This window comes from Chelon labrosus (assembly GCF_963514085.1).
Source record: "Chelon labrosus genome assembly, chromosome: 2".
Taxonomy (NCBI): Eukaryota; Metazoa; Chordata; class Actinopteri; order Mugiliformes; family Mugilidae; genus Chelon; species Chelon labrosus.
This window is the reverse complement of record NC_140338.1, coordinates 28503758-28531121: the sequence shown is the minus strand read 5'-3', so window position 1 is coordinate 28531121 and position 27364 is coordinate 28503758. Positions and strand designations below refer to the sequence as shown.

Genomic DNA, 27364 nt, shown 5'->3' with positions numbered 1-27364 from the left:
GTCTAGCGCCTACTGTACAAGCCTGTGGGGGCAGTGTATTAACCAATGATATTAACAAAGAGGTTCGACAAACCAAACAGATAACAGCTGCATTCATTCAGCAGGTCAAATTGAAATAAAGCTGAATGAAGCAGTAATAGGTGTGACATTTACTGGTTTTTACATAGTATATAATGGACAATGCGTCCCCACTTCGCTATTTTCCTGGGGATATGGGTGGCACCATCGTGCACGTTTGGAGCAGAGTATGTGAAGTATGGTCTGAGAGTGGAGCCATGTGGAGCCATACAGAGCAGCGTTATCGATGACCCGCCCACGCTTGCTCGGACTTCACTTTTAAGGATCAGTTCTGCCATCCATCTTTATAATGTCTGTGGTTATTACCCCCTCAAATATAATATTCAAACAACCAATAAAAGCACCAGTATTGAAACACGGTGGTCCAAAGTGATAAATACACAGAGGACCAGTCACCTCATGTTGTATATCTTTAACTGAAATGATGGACAAACAAAAGATACTCCAGGCTGAATGCCAGAGCAGGATTTATGGCTTTCATGTGTGTGAATGTACAGAAGATTTATGTGCTCAGTGGGACTTTTATATCTAGAAAATGAAAGAGAAGAGAAGAGAAGAGAAGAGAAGAGAAGAGAAGAGAAGAGAAGAGAAGAGAAGAGATATCGTGTGCACACACTCAATTTCAGATTTCCATCACACTCAAAAATAGCAACAGTGCATCCCCACACGACGAGGGGATCAACACCCATAATGAAGGCATTCACAGAAGCTACTCACATGTCTGGCCACACACAAACACACACATATTTGTCTATAAATGAACCCCACATGAACACACAGAGTCGAATGAGCCTAATGGCTCACAACTCTGCTGCACATGCTTGTATTTTCCTTTTGCCAGTAAATATGGGAAATGACAGTCCGTTAATTGAGTAGATGTGGTGACCTGGAAGATTTCTCATCTCCCTATTAATGAAGACTCCTGGGGCACTGTAATGGGGACGTGCCCCCCCTCTTTGTAGCTGCAAACTCACCCTCATCACTGAGAGACTGAGTCAGTGCCACTCTCTGCTCACAATTGTAGTACTTTTCATCACTGATCATAGAAAAATAATTCAAGACTTTCATAGATTTAACACCACAACAATACAATTAGTAGATTGCTCTACCTATATAACAATATGATGTAAAAAAAAAAAAAAAAAGAACAGCAGATCACTGGAGCTTCCAGGTGAAAGAATTGTTGATATTCAAGTAATGTTGGCAAAAGTTTAGCTCAGATATTATGATTTACAGTCTCATCAAGCGCTCCAGACGATTAAAAGCGTAGCTGTCTGGCGTGGGGGACAGAAATATTCTGACCCTCAGAGAGACACTTTAATAAGGTGACGTCTGGGGGGAATCAAAAGAGCCGCTGTCTGCCTCAAAAGCTCATTTAGTTCAAAACTTGGCACTTCTCCTCATCCCACGGTCAGAAGCTGACCCCATTGCCATGGTAACTTCATTCTAATATCTATACAAATGCCTTCTACATGCTGACGTTCAGCTATAGAGAGGCCTGTATACACTTACAAATACGGAGATGCCAATGCAAAATAGGCACGTGTCCACATAAAAACACACACGCAGTCACGTGCAGGTGCACCCTGGTGGCATGTGGACGCACATGTGAACGTTCAAACTTCCCCGAGTTGGACAGAAGCCAGCTGTGCTCCACGTTGGGTCGGATGCTTTCAGTAATCCATCCACCCACAAGTGTATAATAAGGTTATTCTAACCCCACCCCGCTGGGACCGCTGGTTCTGGCAACCAAACAACTGTGGAATCTAAACACTCAGCCCACATATGCATCACATCAAACAGCACCCTGACTGTGGATGCACAATGGTTTAAACGAGACACTGTTTGGCTTTGTCTGATTTCTTGATCCAGATGAACTCGATCAAAAAAACTAAACACTGAAGTGAAACATAAGTAAAATTCAAAGTAAAAATAAATAAATCTCAATTTGGTACTTTTTTCCTGGCCTTTATTTTGTTCAATAAATAATTGTTGTGGAGTGAAAACCAAGCCATTTTACAGACGTTAGGAATCCAAAATGAAAGAGGATATTGTAATTAACCATATTACTCAATCCACGTTTTATTAACCTCCACTGCTGGAGTATAAACTGCTCCATTAAAGAACAATGTTTTTCCCATTAGCCCGCAGCATCAGAAAGTTTTGTAGTTCAAATAATAAAAGGTGACAGCACTTTAGGCTATTTGTGGTATTTCCCTGTTAAACTCCAACAAGCCACAGTTTTGTTGGAGTTTAACGTTGTAAGCATGTGTAATAATGCAGTAAATAAAATATTACTCCTGATACATTTGCCATCTGGTTCTATTGGGTGTAACAGACACATACACACTAGCTTAATGTTTTTTAATTCCGTCTATCTCGGCGGGCCTCTAGGCTGCCTGACCAAACCCAGAACTGCTTGCAGAAACATGCCAAATGAATGACAGATGAAGTCAAAACCAAGAGAGAGACAAGAAAATCCAAGATAATAAAATGAAGCCTGCTTGCGCGCAAACACACACATCCCCTAACAAAGGAAAAACACTGGAGTCCAAGACTCAATCAATTTGCAGTGTGCAGGGGGAGAGTGGAGCCACATGTTTTTGATAAGTCCTCCAGCAGAGCGGGGGTGAGGTAATGATGAAGTCATCTCTGTCCTCTGGACAGGTTCAAACTCAATGGGCTGTGCGCATTTTAAATAGCTTTAAGCTCACCAGCACATATGCACATCTAAGGAATTCTACACAGTAAAACATCTAGCAGAAAATATCTAAAGGAATAGCAACATGTGTGGCATCTCATCTTCTACAACACAACAATGACTCCACTTTCAAGCCCATAAAACTGAATCCATCGATCATAAATCCTTCCTTGTTCTTCTGTTCCTCTTTCCACAAAGTAATCTCAAGCAATCAAGTCCTACTATGGACACGCCTCATTAACACTGTTCGCGCACAGCACCCACTCAACCAGTCACTGCCACTCTGTTATTAAAGTCACTTTAATTACGAGGCTGTCAGTCCATTTCCACTCCATGGTGGACACTGTACTTCCTGTATCTCAGCATTAATCTTCAGATTAGTCCAGCTAAACTGAGTAATTATAAAATCATTCATTTGAGGACAGAAAATAAACCAGACAGAAGAGCTCAGACAGATAGCCAGTGTTCATGTTGAAACAAAGACTACAAAGACCCTCTGCTTAGCTCACACATTAAGCTTTATAAATGGAATCCTGGCAGCAACTGATAGGTCAACACTACGAGAACAATAAAAATACAGTACGGCAAATACTGTGTAGTTGGGATTAGCTGGTGCGTGTTCTCAGACAGCCTCACAGCTATGAGATTAACATCATTCAAAAATGCATAAAAAAAGTTGAAACTCAAGCTTGGTTCATTCTCCTGGGATGGATCTATGTAGATTCTTAGCTGTAGTGGACTATGCCAGAGTTGGCATTTATTCTTGTGGGCATGTATACTTGCGTGTGTCGGCAGCATTTTGTAATTGCACCGTGCTAAGTTTCAGAATCTGAGAATGGTGTGTAGGAGGCAGAAGTTGTATGAATATTCTGCGCTTGTCCAGTTTTGGACCAGTCCCAAATGATGTGATCTGCATCGCTGTGACGTTTAGTTTGACATTTATCACTGATATACAAATAGTAATATATGCAAGCTTTCAGTCATGTCTTGTCATTAAATTTCATGCTATCAAAATATATATATATGTATATTATAAAATAATGTCATTTATAGAGACATTTTGAGAAAACTCAGTATGGGAATACGACAGAGCTATGACTGAATACTGAAACTGGTATTCTTTGCAAACAACGCTTAAAAGGTATTCATATTTAAATCTATTTTTATTGGAGTATAACTAATATTCCTCCAGAAACTAGAGTGAGAAACCTCGCCGTCTCGCCTCCCGAGAGTCTTGAGCAACTACAATATTCATGAAGAGCAAAAACACAAGACAGAACATGCAGAGGAGGAGTAAAAATAAAGTATGTTGCCCGTGTTTGCATTTTCTGCGTATTCCGTCATTGGCTCTGGGTTAAATATGTTACTTAAAAAAAAAAGTCCCTGGAGGGTTCTGACTTTGGGCCCCTTCTATCCAAGCCAATAAGAGAGTGAGGGGAATACCGTTTTAGATTTCAGGTCCATATGGAGAACATTCACAGTTTTTCAGAGAGCTCGGCGGAACAAAATAAAGGAGGGAAAAGAAGAAAGGGAAGAGAAAACTGGAGAGTGTCAAAGTACGGGCCTTTTGGAGACAATTACCGTATTTGTCTGGACCCTTCGTAGGGCCGAGCTTTGGTGTGGAAATGGATACCCTCAGAGAGCCATTACAGGTTGAGAAATATCTAAAAGCCAGAGGTGATGAGGAGGCGGCTGGGGAGACATGAAATACCAGAGGGGGAGACGAAGGGGAGAGATGGATGTGGGGAGCGGTCTGCCAGGCTTGTGACCATGACAAGAGGAAAAGAGAGAAAGAGGGAAGAAAAAACAAGACAAATGGGAAAGTGGCGGGAAAATGACAACAAGCAACATACAGGAAGTGTAAAGTCTGATCTAGACTACGGCAGGTCTGAAGGATTTAGCATGCGATGCAGCATCACCAGTTTCCAAATATTACCTGTTGTGCAGTCTAATGTGAGGATGAGAACTTAGAGATATTTATCACACATTGTAGAATTAAAAAAAATAATAAAAAAAAATACACTAAAATAGATGAATTATTCAACCCTATTGTTAGCATTTCAAAGTTAAAACCGTGAGATTTACTGTTCCTTTAAATAAACCAGATATCAAAACACTATTACAAGTGGATTTCCAAGAAGCTTTGTGAGGGAGGATATGATGCTCCCAGTAGTAATCATATTAAGCTTTACTTTGCTGACATAACTGTGTAACAAGGCCCAAAAGGGAAAGGTTTCCATGACACATTTAATTTATACGCGGTGTGGGCAAATCAAACATCACAGACTAATTACCGATTTATGAAAAATTGCCAGTAACGCATGGGATTTTACACTATAAATTAAAGAGAGGACGAAGTAAAAGCCACAAGGAATACCCTGTGGTATTTTTCTTCGGTTCAACAGTTTTTCAAATAGCACTTTCACATGCTGGCTGTTTTTATAACCACTGCGTGTTCAAGATTTGGTGATGTGTGTAGGCCCAGCAGCCACCGGAGACAGCACACAGCAATTTACACGGCAAGTACTTCCTCACTGTACATAAAATAGACTAGAAACAGCATACTGTTTGACACGTTAAGGCCCGGACACACAAAACAAGCAACAAACAGCGACTGTGACGTCACATCAGTGGAACAAAAAGGTTGCACTTATACATACAACAAAGACTAAAGCCAAAGGCCAAGTAACACACACATTCTAGGTGAGAGGATTTAACTCTCCATACCAGCAGGTGACAGTAGTCTGTATTCAGCATTCTGTATCTCCAGAAAAAGCTGTGAACAGTGCACTGCAAAGAGCTGGCCTCTCCTGTGTCATGCTGAACAGCTGGTCTTCATTTTAATCACTCTCCAGATGATCAAGTCACTGGGAAAATATTCATGTAAATGTTCTAGACTCGTCTACGTGCCCTCTTGACTTTGCTGTTAGTTTACCTTTGTTACTTCAGTTTCTCCTCTTGTGCTGATGGATCGGCAAGCTGATCACCCAGTCAGATCAAATCTTCCATCAACAAGTGGCCATGGTGTGGGACACTCGCTGATTGCACAAGACCAGCAAAGGACCGACCATCGTCGTGGTGTGTCACCGTCTTTAGAAAGCGTCGTTTAAATGCCAGAATCCAGTATAAAAGCACAAAAATAATATAGTACAGTATGCTCTTGTCGTCCTGTGAAGTTGATACACTTTTCTCCATTAGCACTGTTTGGATTGCTATCAGTATATATGAGCCACAACATTAAAACTACTGACAGGAGAAGTAAATAGCATCGACTATGTTGTGATAATACAATGTTCTGCTGGGAAATTCAAGTGGATGTTACTTAGACATGTACCACCCACCTAGACCAGACCAGGCACCCCCACCCCATAGCAATGACACTCCTTGATGGACTGAAAAAACATGAAACACATCACAAGGTGTTGACCTGGCCTCCAAATTCACTAGATCCCAAACTGATCAAGTATCTGTGGGATGATCCACAGAGGCCCCTCCCCTCAACCCATAGGTTGTGTTGCCAGACACCACAGGACACCCTCAGAAGGCCCATGTCCATTCTCTGATGAGTCACAACTGTTTTGGAGGCACAAGGGAGACCTACACAATATTAGGGAGGTGGTCATAATGTTATGCCTGAACGGTGTGTATTGTGACCTAGAAATCGGGCACTGTGACACTGTATCAGCTGCAGGCGTTGTCCTGTACCTGAACCCGACCTTTGACCTCCTTCCATTAAAATAATAATAAAAAAAATAAACAAGCACTGCAAAACACATTTTAAAAAGAGTTTTGCTTCACACATTTTAAAGCAAATATGGTTGATTTTTAGCTGGTAAAGTGTTAACATAAAGCTGAATATGCCACTAATTATGATAACAGTGTCTCATTAAAGGACAGCAGAGCAGCTCGGTCCTCAGGAACCCCGGGGCAGAAGCAGGCAGCGGACACTCACATTTGTCTCCGGTCCTTTCCTGACTTCACTCTTTTGAATCCAATGGCTCCGTTCAAACAACTTTCACTGACGTCCAATCACAGCGTCGTTGTGGAGCCGCTCTCCGCTGGCTTCGCAGGCAGCGCTCATCATGCTGTGGAGATCTAGCGCCCCGGCTAGCAAGGCGGAAACACTAGCTCACAATATGGCAGGAAGTGAAGTCTCGTTCACCGAAACGGGTGACGCACTTTTTGGCAAATCCCTTGCCTGAGACGCAGCACACGTGATTCAGGCGGTGTGTATTATTTATGTTTGTTCTGATTCAGTCAGAAGGTGGATATCATATAAGAGAACTTGCTCATTAGTCAAGGATTAAATCCAGCTAAGAAGATATACGTGAACGACTAAATATGTTTTATAAGGCTTGAATGGCTTCAACTTCTGTATATGACTCATACACTGCACGTAAATATGGTGTTCATTGTGTCTTCTGTGGATTAAAGGGCTCATCTAAATATTTAGGTGTATTTATTATTCATTATGTAGGTAATTTGTGGGGTTGGATTGGTTTTCTCATCTGGAATGACAGCTATGCTATCATCCTCTGATCACCGACCACCTCCACAGGTTCAAGAGGGCAGCCCAGAACAGAGTGGGCCTTCTCCACCAGTCTGTCCAGTCTCTTTTTGTCTGCTGCTGAGATGCTGCTGCTCCAGCAGACCACTCCATAGTAGATGGCTGATGCCACCACAGAGCCATAGAAGTGGCCTGAGTGAGTAGAGTCCGCTCTGGCCTGTATAGAGTGCATAAAGTGTTGAAGTCATAATGTGGTGTTTCGTGTAATAATAATTTGTACAAAATAGAATCTCTAAAGTTCGGCCAACAGAAGCCCTTTTCAGAAATATTGAATGTAGCTGTTGGTAGGGTTCAAGATGACATAGATGCAGCACTGCCTCCATCTAGTGGCCCTGAAGGCACAGGCGCAAGAGCAGATTCGGCAGTCTTTCTTTTCATTCAGAACCGTATAGTGTATATAAAAGATGGACAAACCCCCCATGATGTCATCCATTAGATTCTGAAGTGGGTGGGTCTTAGCTGGAGGCAAAGTGATCCACAGGAATACCTTAGTTAACTCTGACTAGAAGCTTCTGTAGGCTTGTGTTTGACAATGGTGGAGGATGATGAATACGTACAATCACCCGATTTCCAGGAGTGTTACTGGAAAAGACGGGACCAGATTGCCTGACCCGTATGCAATAACACAATGGATGGACAATCTGACAGGATTACCTACAGTTTACTTTTAGTATAACACAAACACATCTTAAAACACGTAATAACACACTTAACTGTAGCCAGGTATACACAGTGTATTTTATTTATTTTTTTATTCACCATGGTTAGAATGGCCTGGTAGTGGTTGGATTAAAGCCGGAGGCTCGAGGCTCAGATGAGGTGCAGACCAACCTAGTGTCTACTCGCCAAAATAAATCATCACAAGAAAAACTCCACTAATCAGTCAGACACAGTCCCTGTACAGTGCACACTGAATAGGAGGAATCTTCACCAGATTCGTAATACAATGCTATGTTACATATAAATACATATTAGTATTTCCATAAGCACATTCCCTATTACCATAATAAGCTCATTTAAAACCCTTACATAAGTCATATTCACTCTTAGCATTTCAACATTTGTTATCCCCCTCTTTAATTATACACATGGTCTCTAACGGAACCTTTAAAAAGGTGTTCAGGCCTCCTGGGGCCTCTTGTAGGTCGAACATCTGAACATTTCTTTACAGAATAGGCCTTCCTCATTACCAGCTGAGAGGCATCTATCAAGAAGCATGCAGAAAAACACAATGAGATATATTCAGTCTGGTGGTGAAATTGTTTATTTCATCCTATATTCAATAAAAAATAAATATTTTTGTGATGTATTTGTCCAAGTAATGAAGAGGACCTTTACACCTATATTCATACTTTGAATAAGTAACAGTTTGCTATCATGGTAGCACAACCACAGTTATAATTGGCACTCACCTCAGGATATTTTGTCACTGTGAAGTATCTTTGAATAGTCTTAAAATGGTTCTAACCATTATTCCTGCTACGGTTCAAGTCCCTATGCTGGTGTAAATTTACAGAGGCAGCATCCTATGTCTGCCAGGAGGTGACAGTAGATACACATTCAACGACTTGATCCTGCTCCGGTTGTCAGACAGTGTCAGAATCTCACCAATGACATGTTTTCAAACTAACTGATTTACATGAATAACATGTACTTTCCCCCTCTTTTTTTGAAATATTTTTGTAATTGTTATTTTACATTTGATCTATTTTCCTAATATGATTTAGTGATTTGTGATTTTGGCACATCACCAATAAGCGTCTGCACACAAGTATATTCAGACTGTGAACATCACACATAGACATCTTGTCAACATGCCTGCGCAGCCCCAGTGTGGTGTACCACATATGGCGTGGCTTGCGATCTTCCGCTTTTCGACCTTGGCACTGGAGTCAGAACTAGGGCAGAGTTCAATGCAGACAAAATTTTGCAACACTTTTCACTAATTTTAACACAGAATCCACTCAAGACTACATCCTTCTAAATATACAAACTGTTCACACTACCATCAAAATCTGTGCTAATAATAATAATTACCGTAATAATGTTAATTGGTGATTCTAAATTGGCCGTAGGTGTGCATGTGATTGTGAATGGTTGTCTGTCTCTGTGTTGGCCCTGCGATGGACTGGCAACCTGTCCTGGGTGTACCCCGCCTCTTGCCCGATGACAGTTGGGATAGGCTCCAGCAGACCCCCGCGACCCTTAGCAGGAATAAGCGGGTACAGAAGACGAATGAATGAATCCCTCAAAGGGAAATTCATTCTCTGGATTTGACACACACTTTCATTCACACAGTAGTGTGTGTACTCAGAGCAGTGGGCCGTGACCCTACTGTCCCAAAGCTGCTTCTCTAACCAGTACTCTTCAGTTCTCCCTAAAATTACCTTTAAATTGCTTTTAATTTGAGAAAAATATATCTAAAAAAGGAACAAAAACTATCATGATAAAAGCTCCTAATTGGAACTTCCGGCCTTGTGGGACAGACTTGTGCCAGGTGGAAAAAAAGGGACATGTGAAGTAACGTGATTGAACATAAGAGATTAGTTTACACCCACGATAGCATCAGTTTCCATTCCAACTAATTCTGCATTCTTCAGCCACAAAGAGGAATTTATTTCCTCTCGGAAGTGACAAGTTTATTATCAGGGCCCACTCGATCGATGCAATGACTGCAGACGATGGTATACAAAATGACTGGTTGCCAGGTGTTCAGTTAAGGACGATATAATGAGTGATGAAGTTAAAATTGTGTGGCTAAACTCAAAGTTTAAGCCACTGTGTGATGAGTGTCAAAGGGGTTTCTTTTGGGGAAGGACGTGGTCAGTGCGCTGATGTGAGATTAACTGAGCATGGAAGTTGTAGAAGAATTGCTCACAGTTCTTAAAATCAGAATCAGAATCAGAATCAGAATCAGAATCAGAAAAGAACATACACTTGCATTGTGGAGACACATATCCCACGTGCTGACAAGGCCCCATAACGCAGATAGTATCGTTTCAAGGTCAAGATATAAGTTGGTGTTGGTTTGCAGTGAGTCACCAGGGATTGACCGTGACTACATGTCCTCTGAAGTGAAGTGATGTGTGTGAAGGTTAATTGCTTTGTGATGTGGTGTATGACGGCCTTACGTTGTCATACGTCCATTCACTCATTCAGATCCTGCTTTCATACAAACTACAGTGAGGTCCATAGATGTTTGGACGTTGACACGGTTTTGTAATTGTAGCTATTTATGAAAGACCAAGTACAGATGATGACTAACAGGGGCCTGGCCATCCTCAAAGAATGTGCTTCCTCCTTTGTGAGTGCTTTGTCAGTTTCCTGCAGCACTTGTTGTTTGTTGGTCTCTCTGCCTTTAAGTTAGTTGTCAGCCAGTGAAATGAAACTCAATCAAGAAGAGATCAGCTGCCTGACTGGGCCTTTAGAGAATATTCCACCTCTGTACCTTCAAAGTCTCATGCTTTCCTGGTGCCATCTGAAGCGTTGCATGCTCACACATCACGCTGCTCCCACAGTGTTTTACAGATGATGGTATGCTTTGGTTCGTGAGCCATTCCAGCCTCTCTCCATGCTTTTTTTTCTTCTTGTCATTCTGGTATACTGGTCGATCTCAGTTTTGACAAAGAATTGTCTTCAGGAGCCTTTTTCAAATGTTTAATTTTCGTTGTTGTTTTGGCCATGTTTAATCAGGCCTTTATACTTGAGTGAACAGTTTGTGAACCTCTGCATTTGCTCTCTTTCTCGTATAGTGATACCTCTACCTCCTGGTTCACCTCCTTCACTTCGCTGGATGTTGCAAAGCGGACAACAAGCTGGTTTTCTACCATCTATTGCTGTTTTTTTTTAGTTTTTTTGCCTTTTGTCATGTTCCTGAGCTCACTAGTGTGTTCTTTTTTCTCAGAATGCATCAAACTGTTGATACGGCCTTACACTGAGATGCACTTAGAACACATCTTGTGGGTTCACAGCCGCAGTTTCCAAACGCAAATTACACAGTGAATATCAACTCCAGATGTTTTACTTGCTTGATTGATGAAGAAATAATGAAGGAATGCACCTCATCTGTCCATTAAACAGCCTTTGAGTCAACTGTCCAACCACCATTCACCCCTGAAAATAGGTGAATAAAAACGGCTTTAAAACCTGCACCTTTCCTCCAAAATATATGTAAATACCCTAAAGTGAACGTGAAGTGTAACTTGAATATATATTTTTCGATAAACAGCAAAAATAATAAAAACCAATCTGGAAATTGAGCACTTTATACCACTGATTTAATTCAACACTTAGGAAATCTTTCCTGTTAACCTCCAGAGAACATTCATGACCAGTAGTTGTTAGTACAGTGAGTCATTCATTAGGGAAAATATTCATTCATGGTAATCATCCAAGACGGCAGGTATGTTTTATCATCAGTGATAATGAGACCAGTATCTTCCAGTACCCGTTCTGCAGGAAGATTTCATGGTTAGTAAAGTAAACCCATGTCAACACCTCCAACGAAAACATCTTGGTACTTGTTTTACTGGAAAGAAAAACAAAAGAAAACGACACAGCTCGTCCCACTTCCTGTCACGCATCACAATGGATAAAGATGACAGAGCGTTATATTTATATTAAAATGGGTGTCGCAGCATATTTCAAGCTGAACGGGGAGGAAGTCAAGATGGAAAACCAGATAACTGGAGCGACATGCAAAACCGGACTAGAAGGAAAAAAAAAAATGCATGCCAAAAAAAATATTTATGTCTTATTGATACACCCAGTATTCTCATCATAAGATGTCCACAGCAAAAGTCTCCGGGAAAAATTATATACGGACAAGGAAATAAATACCATCAGCGTTGATGCTCAACGGCTAACGAGATCTTGTGACAGTAAGTGCTGTCAAAAGGGTTTCAAATCATTTGAAGGGTTTGCTGTTCGCCCTTCTCATAGTCTCTGAGATTACACATTTCTCTGGATTTTAGGATGCAGAAATAAAGAGATGAAAACTGCTCACTCAGGCCTTTCTGTGTGGAGTTTGCATGTTCTCCCTGTGTCTGCGTGGGTTCTCTCCGGGTACTCCGGCTTCCTCCCACCATCCAAAGACATGCTGGTTAGGTTAATTGGTGATTCTAAATTGGCCGAATTTGCGAGTGTGAATGGGATAAACTGGAGACCTGTCCAGGGTGTACCCCGCCTCTCGTCCGATGACAGCTGGGATAGGCTCCAGCCCCCCGCAACCCTTTGCAGGATAAGCGGTTACTGAAGATGAATGAATGAATGAATGAATGAATGAATGAATGAATGAAAACTGCTCACATGTTGAAGCACCAGCTCGGTGCTATGAAAGTCTTTGAGAGTCTACCTTTGCTTGATTCTACCTGAAGAAATTTACAGAATATCTGTATCAGAATATCTTTTCGGATCATAATACATATATACTTATAGTAACAGAATCATAATACTGAAGCTATCGGTTATTTTCAGATTCATCTTACGGTTGTAATGTGCATTATTAAATATTAAGCTCTAATATTACAAATCTTTTTGACTCCGTTCTGTAAGGGATTTCTTAATGTGAAAAAAAGATAAAATCTTAATTCAGTATCGTACACACCACTGACTATTTGTTCTCTATTTTCTTATTTCCTTCCTGATCTCCATAGCCTAAGATTTCTCTCAGCCACTGGGATTGAACAAACACACAGCTGTGAGAACTAACTCCAGATACAATAAGAACAGTGTTAATAATGTTATATAACATAATGTGGATAATAACATAACATTTACAGGTGCCAATCTGCAATTCTTTAACCCTTATGTTCTTTTAACAGTTTTTTTTTATTATTGTTCATTATTTTGTATGGTATTATTATTATTATAATTTAAAGTAGTGTAATGATTAGCACAGACGCCTTTCAGTGTGGATTTTGCATGTTCTTCCTGCACCTGTCTGGGTACTCCAGCTTCCTCCCACTGTCCAAAGACATGCTCGTTAGGTTCATTGGTGATTCTAAATTGGCCGTAGGTGTGCAGGGAAGTGTAAATGGTTGTCTGTTTCATTATGTTAGCCCTGTGATAGACTGGAGACCTGTCCACGTTGTACCCCGAACAGAGGTTGCGCTAGACTTTTTCATTGTCATTTTGACTGACAGGGTCATAAAAATCCTGTCATAACCGTTACTTTATTTATTTATTTTTAAATCATAACAATGACATATTCAATAGCATTTAATTTTCATTCATTTTTAATTAATATTCAGTAGCAGTGGAAAAAAAGATTAGGCTCATATAACCGGCCTTCAAAGACGACTCAAGAATCATGAATCTAGACGTCTATTTAACAGGATCAGTTGAGTCCTACCACGTTTGATTGATATATAATCAATAAATGGCACCATTCAAACATCTTACACCTCACGTACTACCCGATTTGACCACTAGCAAACTAAGGCACTCAGCATCTCACTCTCATATGCACAATACGCAGAGAAAATATTCGGTTAACGTGACCCCTGACCCCGAATCTTGCCCAGTGACAGCTGGGATAGGCTGTAACCCCCCCCCCCCCCCCCCCCCCAACTGTCTTGAGCAGGGGTGTCAAACTCATTTTAGTTCAGGGGCCACATACAGACCAGTTTGATCTCATGGGGGCCGGACAAGTAACATAATCAGCATAATAACCTATATATAACGCCAACTTTGCCCTTTGTTTTAGTCCAAAAAAGCACATTATGACAATGTTTACACATAATGTAATATCCTTTATAAAACATTTTATGAACAACCATGCCATTTTTAAGAAAAATAAGTTCAATTTTGGCACATTGCTGCTATCTACAGTTGAGTTCTGGGTATGAGTGTTGTGTTATGTTTGCAACTCTTACTAAACCTATGAAAAGCAGTTACTTTTATTAAAAAAAATGCAGTTTATGTCTTCAATTTAATTTTTACACTTCGCAAATTGATCCTGTGGGCCAGACTGAACCCTCTGGCAGGCCAATTTGGCCCTTGACACTGTTGAATGGATGTATTCATTTTTTACATATGCTAATTCTAACAGTTTTAACAGTTTCACATGTTATATTATTTAGTGACTTCTTCCGCTTCTGTCTAGCACTTTGTAATGGTTGTATGGAAAATGGATTTTAACTGGGTTATTAGAAATGACTAAATGGAAACTAACCACACACATTTTGTGTGACACCTGTCATCTATTATAGTATCTTCGACAAACGTGCTTGACGACTTTGACATTTCCTCATATTTCCAAGCAATCATAATGAAGTCTATTGTTTGACAATTGCTTTCGGTCTCATATGAAAGTAATGCCACAAGTGATAGTAATAACATCACATGTCTTCAGAATCATCAGAGCGCTTCAAGGAATACAGCATTTCCTTGTCCACTTAGCCAGCATTAACGATGAACAGAAATCAGTGACTGTCATATGCAATAACTAGCCATTGGAAAATTCTGTTCACTTTTGATCATTTTTCACTGGAATGTTTGATAGAAAATGTCTAATTTGCTTCTACTATATGGCTTGACCTTTGCATTGTGTAATCTCTAGAAATGTTTTCTGTTTGAAATTCTGCCAATCAGAAACCATAAAACTATGCATCTGCAATTAGCACCTTGCATGTTAGATTCCTTAAAACTGATTATCATAATCATTACCTTATCTTTTCCACCCACAAAGCAGCCGGATGTGAGGAGAATGTCAGTCCTGTTCACCCCAACCTCTTCCAGAAAATACCTTTTTTTCTTTTTTTTCAAAAGTCTTGTATCATTAAAAAGGTACGGAAACACATACAGGCATATTGATATTAATGAAAAGAAAGGACGTTACATTACATTATTTTGGTTCTTATCTTGTTTAATTGTATTCTCAACCATCCTGTACAATGGTGTGAAGGGAGTCACCTCATTTAGAAAGCTCTGGTATTACTAATGTCATTGCTCTCTTTCCATTTGACCTATATTTAGGTGTCTTTGTCTATTTATGCATTCATGTGAGCGTGTGCAAATGGCAAACCTGTGCAAACCTGTGTGTGCGTGCAGAACATGGACACGGTCACGTCCTGATTCTTGCTGCAATCAGTGATCTAAACAAGCCAAGTGAAGGACCTGGACCACTTCACACACCCTCCAGTATGTGTAAATAGCTGCAGACCACAACTGGCTCGCAATGATGGGCCATCGGGCTGCTATTCTTAGGACAGGATACTATTTTCTCCCATTCTCTTTTCCACCTCAACCTGTCACAAGGACAGCTGAGGCATATTCTGTAGAAAAGAAAGAGGAAGAGGTAGAATTTAGGGTTTAAAAGAGCAACAGAACAAGTGGATGGTGCAACCATTATCAGAATGAAACCATGGGGTTGTTAAGCAATTATGAGCACATTATTTAAATGTGTCAGGTTCATCTTTGGCTTACTTTGCTACTGTTTTTTTAGTTTGCATTTCTTATATTGATTTTATGCATTTTGTCAGAAATCACAACTGTTCATTGTCATCTGTATGCTCCCCTGAGCACCGTGTTCTAATGCATACATTATTACATTTGCAAGATTTTAAAGCACTGTGGTGAGCGGTGACGAGTTTAGACCCTACTATTACAGAATTCTGTGGAGTACAAACTATTACCATGTGATCTTATGTTACACAGCACAAGGAGGTTTAGTTCCAACTTCTTTTTAAAATCAACACGGCAAATGAACCGGCAATCATCAAGTGCTTTTCTGTGCTAGATCAGGAAAGGGCTGCCCGTCTGGACTGGATATTAATTTTCCCTCCCCTAACCTGCAGAGGAGAAACACTGTCGCCCTGCTGGCCAATCAGAGGCGGACACAGCCAAAGGGAGGCTGCACACTTTTAAAATCAGACACACATGATCTTAGAGAGCACACTTAGACACACACCAGCAGTCAACCACAGTTTGGCTCTCACTGAACTTCAGCAACTGGATATTTCTTGCCTACACTTTAGTCAAGACTTACAATACTGCAGTGAAGTATAGATTACAGATATATTGTTTTCCTTTTGGTGTGTATCTTGCACACATCTGCCAAGATGCGGCTTCTCACGGTTGCCCTGCTGTTCTTTTTACTTGGTGAGTATTCTTTCAGTCTTTAAGTTTTGCAGTCCAGCCGCGCGGATGCTGGGGATCACTTATGCACCAAGCAGTCCAGTATTTATGTCAGGGGTTGAAAACCATATGCAGATGTTCTTCCTTCAGATGTTAATTTCATCATTTTATTTATGTGTTTATTAGGTTACATTGGCTCTTTTACTTTATGTCAAAGAAAACCTGCAGACTCTAGTAACTCAATTGGGAAAACTTTTAAGCCTGTTCTTCATTCTTTACAATGTATAAATTCATTTGAGAGCGATCGTACAGTACAGTAGCCTCTAGATTTCAATGATGAAAGCTCATCAGGTTTCTGTGAATGTCTCTATGTTTTGAAAAGGCTTTGATATTATCAAGAATTCACTTCAATTATCCAATAACTGATAGTCCCCCATACTGAGTAGAACACAAGCAATCCTTATCATATGTTTTACAGTATTCAAGTAATCAAATATTTTAGGTTTATCACAACAGGGTATGCCTCAGGAAGTTAATTGTATTAGTTGATATTAAGGAAGTTGATGGTATTTAAATTTTAAAATGAGGGATTAATCTAAGGTTTTCTGTCAAGAGATTCGTCCCAGTCTATCACAACTTAGGCCATGAAACTAACTGGCTGAAGTGTAACGTCGCTAGAGCTTTATGGCGCAACTATTAAATCAGGGATCGTTATTTTGCAAACATTGTTTTCTCTGTAGTTCCACCTGACAGTCCCTCAATTAGAGCTTAGAGAAGCATCTTTGAGACTGTGAGGTCACTGGTATGTGGTAGACACGGTATAGTCTCAAAAGATCCATAATATTTACATTGTAAAAGTGAGCCCTTATGGTAATCAAAATAGAGCCGCTGGCAGTAACTTTACACCGAGACTTTAGACACATTGTGAAAGTAGCATTTCTACTATTAACTCTCACTTCAAATGTCACAGAGGCTGAGCGTAACCATAAAGAAATGAAAGTTGATGCTACACTTGGCATTTTATTGGGAACAAAACCCAAAAGATTCAAACAACCTATTACATGGCATTTCATGAGATTCTCTGTTGTGACATTCTTATTTTAGCATGTAGATGTGTATAAATGCACCCTGATAACAAGCTTAGTCTCTGCACCCAAGACAAGTTAGATGTTCTCTCATGACAGTTTGAATGCCTGTCAGTCAATTCAAAAGTTCAGTTGAAGGTGAACTATTGACAAGAAAAGTCAAGTGTTGCAAGAAGTAGAAGAATTGCCCTTTGGACACTATAGCATAAAACATGACTCAAGGGGATCTTCATTTGTTTTGTGATAGAAATTTCTCAAACATTATCCAACTGTCTCAGATTCATTATACTGTAATATGTGGTAATATTATGGGGATATTATTTTAAAAAAACACAACTGAAGCTTTAAATTGGTAACTCAGAGTTTTAGTGGATCCTTGTGTCGGTTGTCTGATTGTTAAGGTGTATTTCTGAGGAGTAGCAACCCAGATTACTACATTGTCTTTCTTTGCAGATTCCACATCCGGTGATCAGTTTGTGGCAGTGCTGAATATGGGAGGAGTACAAGGGTATGTGATGTTGAACTCCACCTCCCAGATGGCCACTGTCAACGTGACTGGAGCGGGATCTTGTAGTGCAGTTAACATATCCCTCAGCGAGTTTCCTGTCATGTATGGCCACTTTGCTGATCCCTGTTCTGAACAAAATATTGGCCCCAGTGTCTTCACCTTCATGGCTAGTCCTGCCTCTGTCAGCAGTGTCAACGTGACATCACTCTTTGAACAAAGATCAAACCTGGCTGACTACTCCCTGTCTTTGCAGACATGTAATGGCACTAAAGTGTGCACAGTTGTGAGTCGACGTCAGCCGATTGTGACTGCTCAGGCCAGGTTCACCGGGTCCATCGCGGGTAATGTCTACTTGCGTTTTGATTCTCAACTCTGGCTCCTTGCAGATCTCATGACAACCGGTCAAGTCAATGCCTCACAAACCAATATCACTCTGTATGGAGCTGTAAGTACTGCTGCAAACTGTGACGCTCTACTTGGAAACTTAAATAGCCAATCTATGATCATGCTGGGTAGCATAAACGTCGGAGCCCCTTTGCAACTTCAGAAATCCCGCCTGGAGCTCCGCAACTTCAGCAGTCCACTTGGTGCTGGCTTTCTTCTCCACCGAATTGGGTCTCAGGGGTCAAATTTCAGGTGTGCTCAGGTTTACAATGTAACAGAGAAACAGATTAGAGCTGATTTGAATATGGGAGGCTTCAGAGGATACTTGACCTTTCGTCAGACTTCCCCATTTGATCTGACAAGGGTGGGAGTAAATCTGACTAACTTAAACAGCAGAGTTGCCACTTACCACGTCCACCTATTTCCTGTCCCTTCGCTCGGTTCAAGTACATCAAGCCGGTGTTCAAACGATAATCTGGGGGGCCACTGGAATCCATTTGGAGTTGATGCAAGTGCCCCAACATACCCAACACAGCCTGGGTCAACACATGACATGTATGAGGCGGGTGACCTCAGTTCCAAGCACATGTCCCTTAGAGGGCTCAATCAGTTGAATGCAGAATTCGTAGACTTTAATCTCCCTCTGTTTGGACAGAACAGCATTGTAGGGCGCTCAGTTGTGATTCACGCACTCGATGGTTCTAGGGTTGCTTGTGCCAGCATCAGCTATCCCGGTGAAGTGATTGTAGGCAGAGCCATATTTCGCAGCCCTGTGGTTGGTGAGGTCGTGTTCACCCAGCTGGTGAACAACCCTCTGTCTGATGTATCCATCTTTTCAGATTTGTCATATGGAAATGACTCAATGACACCAACCGTAAACCACAACTGGCATGTTCACGAATTCCCAACTAGGTCAGAGAGGGACGATGATGCAAATCGCTGCAGCACAACAGGAGGTCACTGGAACCCCTTTAACGCCAACACTTCAGACCCCAGCTATAGCGTGAACTGTCGCCCATCTGGTCCCTTGTCGTGTGAAGTGGGAGACCTCACTGGAAAACACAGCACCATCAATCTCTCTCCCAGAGTAGGAGCATTTGAAGCAAAAACCTTCTTCACTGATGTCACTTCCTGGTTGTCTGAGTCAGGCATCATTGGTCGCTCGGTGGTCATCCATGAAGCAAACAGAGGAGGACCAAGGATTGCTTGTGCCAATGTCACAATGGTGAGGGTCCCCAGAGCTAGCTTAGGTGCGTGGTTTGGCTCTGTGACACCCGGTGGCCAAATGCAGTTCTCTCAGGCTGTTCCAAACGGCCCAACGACCATAACTGTGTCCCTGACAAACCTGAATTCCGAAGCTTCAGGTTATCATGTTCACATATTACCCGTCATACCAGGCACCCCAGATCCCTGCTCAAATGAAAATATCCTGGGCCACTACAACCCACTAGCCTTCAACACATCAATGTCCCCCTCACCTGGAACTGGCACTGTGGACCAGTATGAGATTGGAGACATAAGTGGAAAGTTTGGGACACTGGCTGGCCTAAACAACCTAAACGCTTCATACATGGACCCTGACATGCCACTGACTGGACAATACAGCATAGTAGGAAGGTCTGTGGTGGTTCACTACACCAATGGATCAAGGTAAGTCCTTGTATATATTAAGCTTTTTTTGTACTTGACACAAAGAAACTAAAACAGCAAAGGGTGTAAGGGGAAGAAAGAAACCACACACACACACACACACAAAAAAAATTCTCATACAAGATGACCATCTGAAGAAGAAATGGTTAGCATTGTAACTATTCTGCTGTAGCAGCCAGCTCTTCTCTTACAAGAGCAGTGGTTGATATTTGCTACAACGAACAGGTTATGTACAGTAGACTACATAAGATACTGAAGCAGTGGAGAGAAAAAGGTTGAAACTCTTGTAAATTAAACGTTTCAGTAAACACTGCACTTCAGCAGGATAAGCAGAAATCCCAGCTTCACCGAACTGGGTGGGGAGACATCTGGCACAAGATCAGATTTTTCAGGTTAACTGTGGCCATAGAATCGTCCTTCTCATGTTTTGTATAATAATAGACTAGAATAGAATAATAGAATAATAGACATGGAGAATGACTCAACAAAATATTGTGAAGACAACTCTTGTGGTTCACCCTGCAGCCGAGTGTCTTTTTCACATCTTGACTGTGTTTTTTAATCTTCGTGTCCTGTGTTTTCTTCACAGAATTAGGTGTAGTAACATCTCAGCAGAGAGAAATACAAACGGTGAATTTGCTGTGGCTAAGGCTGTTTTCAGTGGTACAGTGAACGGAACGGTCAGACTGGTAAGAACACCATAAGTCAAATTCTTCCCTTTTTAAACATTTATGTGGTACAAATTAAAATATATTACAGGTCTTTTTGGTGCTTATGCGCCTACCTTACCTGTTGCACATGATGTTCACGCCATTTTTCTATTTTCCTGTTTTCCAATATTTTCCTATGACTAAAAGATCCATACCCCACAACCCTTCACAGGACAAGCTGTTACAGAAGATGAATGAATGAATGAATAAAAGATCCATATGAACATTATTGGCCTTAATTGGACTTGTTAAGTTTAGTCCACAATTTGCTCTGTGATAAGACTGGTTGAGAGAGTACTCTACTGCTTTGGCATTGCACTCTTCTAACACTGTCTTATCCGTGATGGAAAGTATGCCAGTAGTGGCTAATGTACCTTCAAGTCTCACCCATAACTGAAACAAAGTCAAGCGACATCACTTCAGTCAGTTTCTCCATTGAAGGAGCCCAGTAGTATTTCTGGGATTTATCTCACACATGCAATAGTACTTCTCAAAACCTGTAAACTCTGAGGAGTAAAATCATGCACGTTTAACAAAGACAAAAGTTGTTCTCAGTCGTACACCGCCTCTCAAATTTTGCACATGTTGCCCCGGATGATGAAGCTAAACTAACACAGTTCGTGATATCAAATCCTGTTTCAGAAAAATAATAGAATGACTCGAAAGAAGTCAGATTGACTGTGCAGACGGTCATGTAAGTCATTTAAGTTAAAGTTACCAAACCAATGACAAAACCATTGGACAATCATAAATATTAAGAATCCAGTGCTTTCTTTGATAGCCACAGAGCACTCAAATTGTTATTTTCATGTTAACTTATCCGGAGCCAAGCTGCCAAAAAAACATGACAGGGTATTTCTGCTGCGCTGGACAGACAGTGAATTCATTATGCCTGTGACGGCCTGCAACAGGGAGCTGTGGGAAGAAGGGGCAAGATCGTTAGCTTAGCTTAGCATCCATCTGCAGGCTAATGGACCATACACTCTCAATGAACTAGAAAGCTCACCGAGGGAACAGCTGTCTCTGTCAGCTGCCCTCCAAAGGCCCCATACTGAGCCCTGCACCATGTCTAAGGAAAGGAGCTTGTGATATCACTAAGCAGCCTATATTATCAAGGAGGAATAGTGTGGGTGATAAATGTTCTAACTCAACAAAATCTGCCTCAAAGCATATGACTAAGTAACAACTGCATATACAATATTTCCAAATCTCTACTGATGTCTATTTCTTAATATTTCTGAAGTATTTTCTATGAGAGCTTCACATCCAGTTCAGTTTTTCCAATGTTCTTAAATTGGAAATGTTGTTGTTTCTCACTCCCAGCGCCAGCAGATGTTTACTGACGGAAGTAGTGGGGACCTTATGCTGGAGGTGAACCTTAATTCATCTGACAATGTAAGTACACCTTCCCTTACTATACACACATGGATGCAACTATTATTCATCAAGAACAAAAATAGTAACACAAAAAAGCACAAAAGCAACGCTTTGTGGCACAATCAGTCTTAAAACATAAATCCTCCACAGAAAAACCTGGCAAGAGAACCATTAAGTGAATGTTTGACTGTAACATGAATCATTTTCTCGAGTCTATTTTTATATTTCTGAGTGCTGCAGCTAAACAGTTGACGCTTGTATTTATGCCTGCCCCCAGACAACTATGGCTTCCTTGTACATCACAACTAACCGTGTGAATGCCAGCAACAGTCAGTGCACTGATGTGGGAAGCACTTTCAATCCCTTCAACATGACATCAATGGTAAGACCGGCGCTTTCTCTGTGTTTTAATATTTTTATTTAATGTATTTGTTGATACATTTAGCAATACGCATTCTCCATGTCCAAAGGATATCACAAAATAGAAATAAACCACAGGAACAAGGACAAACAGAGACAGTAACAAGAACTTTGTTGAAGTGAAGAAGGAAGAAAAGGTCCCATAACTGTGGCCACAATAAGCACCATTCAGTTACATTTCATTATTTCACTTCCGTTTTTCACTCATTAGGTAATCTTTCTTTCTTGATCCAACACTCATCAAGTGACAAGTCTGATCGCACATGTCAGAGAGGGATCTGGAGGTCATCCATCCTCTCTCTTCCCAGGTCATATAGGGCCCCTTTGAAAAGAGAACTAGCACAATTAAAGTAGAACTCCTGCTGGTATGCTGGTAGTCCAAATTCAGAAGTATTCATCTGTATGGCTACTCCAGCTTTTTATAAAACTTAAAAGCAGTTTGTCCATTGGTGAGCCAGCAGCTTGTGTTAGATGTGGAAAACGTGGCTTTTCTGAAACCTAAGAATTATCATTTCTGTTCTTGAAACTCCTCTCATGTGTTTTACTTATAGAGTTTTAGCCATAGAACCTCAAAATACCACGAAATGCCAGATGACATGCATAATCAACCACAAATATAGTGCAAGAATTGTGCTAAATATGTTATGCACTTCCTTCTTTCACTTCCCCCTTCAGAGTTCCACCTGTTCATTGGAAAACCCTCTGAGCTGTGTGGTGGGGGAGATATCTGCAAGACACGGCAATGTCAGCCTGATTCAGAGACAGGTCTACACTGACAGTATCATCCAGCTGTCTGGAGACTTCACAGGTAAAATGAGGGGAAAAAGTGCATATAGCAGAGACAAACAGCCAATCCTTAACTCCCAAAGGAATGTGTTGGGATGTAATAATGTGAAAAGAACAGGTGCATTTTCATTTTTCTTGTGGATTTTTAGTGGTCCATAGATCCCTAGTGCTGAGGAGAGGAGACAGCATCATTGGATGTGCTGAGATCGTCCCAGAATCTCCATCAGCAGACCAGACCTTTCCCAATGTGGCTAACTTCAGCCGGTGAGTGTAATAAAATAAAGAGATCGGTACCCTTTCACCCCAATCTAATCTTAAATTGTTAAGACTGCATTAATTTAATTAATACACTATGTACTTGTCACGTGTTTGTGAGCATACTATTCTGAGAAAATAATGTAAACTGCAAAACTAATAATATATGAAACTGTACTTCCATTTTCTCGGTTAATTTCTTCATAAGTGGCAGAGGAAGTATGTAAAGATCAGGAAGCTATTGTTTAACTGTTTCAAGATTGGAAAATAGCTTCTTTATTTAATTTCTTATTTTCATTTTCATCTGTGGTTCCAGCCAAACTGAAAGAGAAGAAGAAATAGATACCGCAACATTGGTCTTTGGGAATAAAAAAAAATGTCGTCACTGTCATTTTCACAAGCAACACACCTTCACAAACAATCTAGAGCATTAAGGAAATAGGCATAGAACCAAAACAACTTATGACCGCAACTTGCAAACACACAAAAGACCAGTTGGATGGGAAAACGGTTTCTGGCTCTACCCACAGAAAATATTTAGCAGTATTGCGATCTAATCTCAGAACACATGGGATGCGAGGTAACTTTGAAGCTACAGTTACGTTTCTCTGGCTGAAATGCACTTCTCTGAAAAGCCCCTTTCTTTGTTACTGGATGATGACTGGCATGAGACTAAAATTATGTTTTCCTTCTTTATGTCCAGATTTGACTTCCGCCGCAGAGTAGCGACTGTCCTGCAGCTGAACATGGCAAGAGTCACCATCTTGCCAATGTCTCCCCTGTCTGCAGCTGGTGGAACGTGCCAACAAGTCAACTTCATGGTGTCTGGTAAGGCAGACAAAGAAAGCTGATCCCCTGAGAACACAACACTGTATCTGTATTACCTAGCCAAGTAAGAGAGCGATCTAAGGAAGTGAGCAAGACAAGTTTTTCCTTATTCCCCATTCATATTGATTAAAGTAATATCAAAATCAGTTATATATGGTGTTCTTTAGCAAAGAAGCGGCCACTAAGGTCACTTTTACACAGCCTTATAAAAGACTGTGTGTACTTTGGTCAAGCTTTGAAAGCATGTGTTGACTCATCTTATTTCTCCATAGAAGTTTTTGTATCCAGAGGTTACTTTAATAAGTTCTGGGTGACCGTTTAAGACACCAAATAGTGCATCTCAGAGGGAAGAAAAACAACAATCCTGTCTTAATCTGACTCAAAATGACAGCATTAACGCAAATTTCAGATTTCTAGGACCTAGCTGGGCAAGCTGTGTGTCAGGACACAAGGACAATGAACAATTACGGTCATTGAAAAATCTTTAGAAACCCTGAAAAATTGCTCAGTAACCCGATGCTGGAGTTGAGTGTCTGTGCGTCTCGTTTTCTGTCCCTTCCTCTGTCTCACCGGGGGAACAGAGGAGTATCTGTAGAGAGGTTTCACACACTATGGCACAGAAAAGGCATTTATACCTCCAGTAGTCTTCCACAAGGTGAAGAGTTTACTATTGCTGCCCAAAACAATACAATACATATGAATATAGCCAGAATTACCCTCACTTATCCATTGTCTGAGTGAAACCAAAATGCTGGAAACGCCTGATCATCAAACAGACGACTTACATGAGAAGCACAGCTTTCTGTTTAGTCCACACTCACTGCAGCATTTTTGGTGAACCGTGTCATCACACGACCACAGAACCACCTACAGTAATTAGCAGTTGCAACTGGTTTTGTCTTATGTGTAATTAAGCATTGCTACGTTGTCTGTTTCTTAAAGGGGATGTCAGCAACACTCTGCTGAACTCTGTCAAAAACAGTGAAGAGATGGGCCCGTTCAGAGAGTCTGCCGTATGCAGTAAGTACACAACGACCTACTATGTTCATAATGTAGTCACTGAGAGGTACCTGTGCAGGGTTATTTAAACTGAATGCGACCAGAACTATAGAGTAGACTATAGTGTAAAACTGTAGTTTAACATTTGTGGTTTTACAATGTCATGTAAACACGTGGTTAACTTAAATTGTCAAGATAATATTGTGAAAAATCAGTATTAACAATTACCACATTTTTTTTGCCACAAAACCTAAAGCAGCCTTTTAAAAGATTGAACAGCTTCAGCATATAAACATGACACAGACCATCTCAGAGCCTTTGCCTCTTTTAGAAGAGTTTCACTCCTACCTTGAATAACCTTTGCATACCTTTCTGATTTGACGCTTTCAGGAAGTGCAGGTCTGCCACTGGCCCCTGGAAGTTTTCTGCTCGCCTTGATGTTTGCTGCTGCATTCCTTCTGCCAAATTACTTGTAATTCAGACAGTCAACCACACCATGCACCATCAGAGGGGATACATGGATCCTCATGTTGTAAAACAGGGCATATGAAATGTAACCCACCAAATGATACGATGGTCATCGAGCAAATCAGATTGTGTCTCTTTTACATAACCTCTGTCAGCCAATGAGCCAATGAAGATCTTCCCATGTGACATTTTATTTCTTATAATTACCGGTTTAGGGAATAGCTGTCCAGTGTACCTTTGATAGAAATGTCCTCTTTTACACAACGCAGATATTGTTTTTTTTGTTTTTGTTTTTTAAATACATACATATATATATATTTACATCTTGGGCTCTTAACAGGCCGGGTGAAGTTAATGCTGTGCGTTACAAATGTACCTCCAGACACGTTTCTTTATGTATGCATATATCCAAGGGAAATGTTATGTAAATATTTGAAAATTGTGAATAAAATCAAACAATGTAACAATGTTTGTATGCTCTGTGCTGCTATTCAGTTAGATTTTTGTCTCTCAATAAAACCCTAAACAGGTCAGCAGATGGATAAATGTTTTTACACAGTTTATATAGATTAGTTTATGGATATTTCTGCTCGGTTAGGGCATTTTAGGCTTTTTCTCAGTCTGACTCAAAATAAGACAGAAGTTTGATTTGTGCCCTTGCGTCAAACCCTGCATGAATGTGCACCAATCAGCCACAATATTACAACCACCAAGAGTTGAAGTTAATATCGGTGAGGATCTCATTATGGTGTTATGTTCTTCTGGAAACTTGGGTCCTGGCATTTATGTGGATGTTAATATGTCATACTACCACCACCATCTGAAGATTGCTGCACACCAAACACAGTCCTGTAGTAAAGGCACCCTTAGCATGGCATAATTTGTTCCAGTGCTAAATGACTCACACACACCCAGCCATCCGTGTGATTCAAAAGAAAATGTGAGTCATCAGACCAGGTTCACATTAACACTGTTCACACTGTTTTGGCAGTGGAGAGGGGTCAGCATGGGCTCCCTACACAGCACAAAACACAACAAACTGCAATGCACTGTGTTATCTTACATCTTTCTATCACAACCAGCATTAACCTTTTCATCAATCTGAGCTCATCTGCTGGATCGGACCAGTGAGTGTAGGCTGCCCATGATTCTGTCGCTTTTCCTTCCTGGGACCACTTTTGATAGATACTGACCACCAAAGACCAGGAACACCCTGCAAGAGCTGCAGTTTTGGAGATGCCCTGACCCAGTCGTCTAGCCAAAAAACTTCGGCCTCTTTCATGTCACTCAAATCCTTCCATGTTTTTCCTTTTTTTCCCCCGTGCTTCTAACATCAACTTGTTGGCAAATTACGTAATTATATCTAATAAATCCCACACAGTGGCAAGTGATAACGATTTGAATCAGAGTTATTCACTTTTTTTATTAATTATAAAATTACAACGAAGTAAGTTAACCTGTTCGAAAAAA

General features: G+C 40.8%; 2 protein-coding genes across 4 annotated transcripts in view; one reads left to right on the top strand and one right to left on the bottom strand.

Moving 5' to 3' along the window:
- Positions 1 to 6963, bottom strand: part of add3a (adducin 3 (gamma) a) — a 99626-nt gene extending 92663 nt beyond the window's left edge. For 2 of the 3 annotated variants that reach the window (XM_084561419.1, XM_084561422.1), the window contains exon 1: positions 6732 to 6962. The gene's annotated coding sequence lies outside the window, so the exon portion shown is untranslated. Of the gene's footprint in view, positions 1 to 6731 lie in introns of all 3 variants that reach the window. The other variant, XM_084561425.1, reaches the window with a different exon arrangement.
- A 9247-nt stretch (positions 6964 to 16210) lies between these two features.
- On the top strand, positions 16211 to 26469 carry cusr (Copper-only SOD repeat protein). Its single transcript, XM_084560054.1, has 10 exons — positions 16211 to 16448; positions 17963 to 20051; positions 20641 to 20740; positions 22085 to 22156; positions 22416 to 22520; positions 23234 to 23366; positions 23494 to 23608; positions 24303 to 24427; positions 25370 to 25447; positions 25817 to 26469. Exons 1-10 carry the CDS (start codon positions 16409 to 16411, stop codon positions 25900 to 25902), a joined length of 2943 nt encoding a protein of 980 aa, XP_084416180.1. The 5' UTR covers positions 16211 to 16408; the 3' UTR covers positions 25903 to 26469.
- The last annotated feature ends 895 nt before the right edge of the window (positions 26470 to 27364 follow it).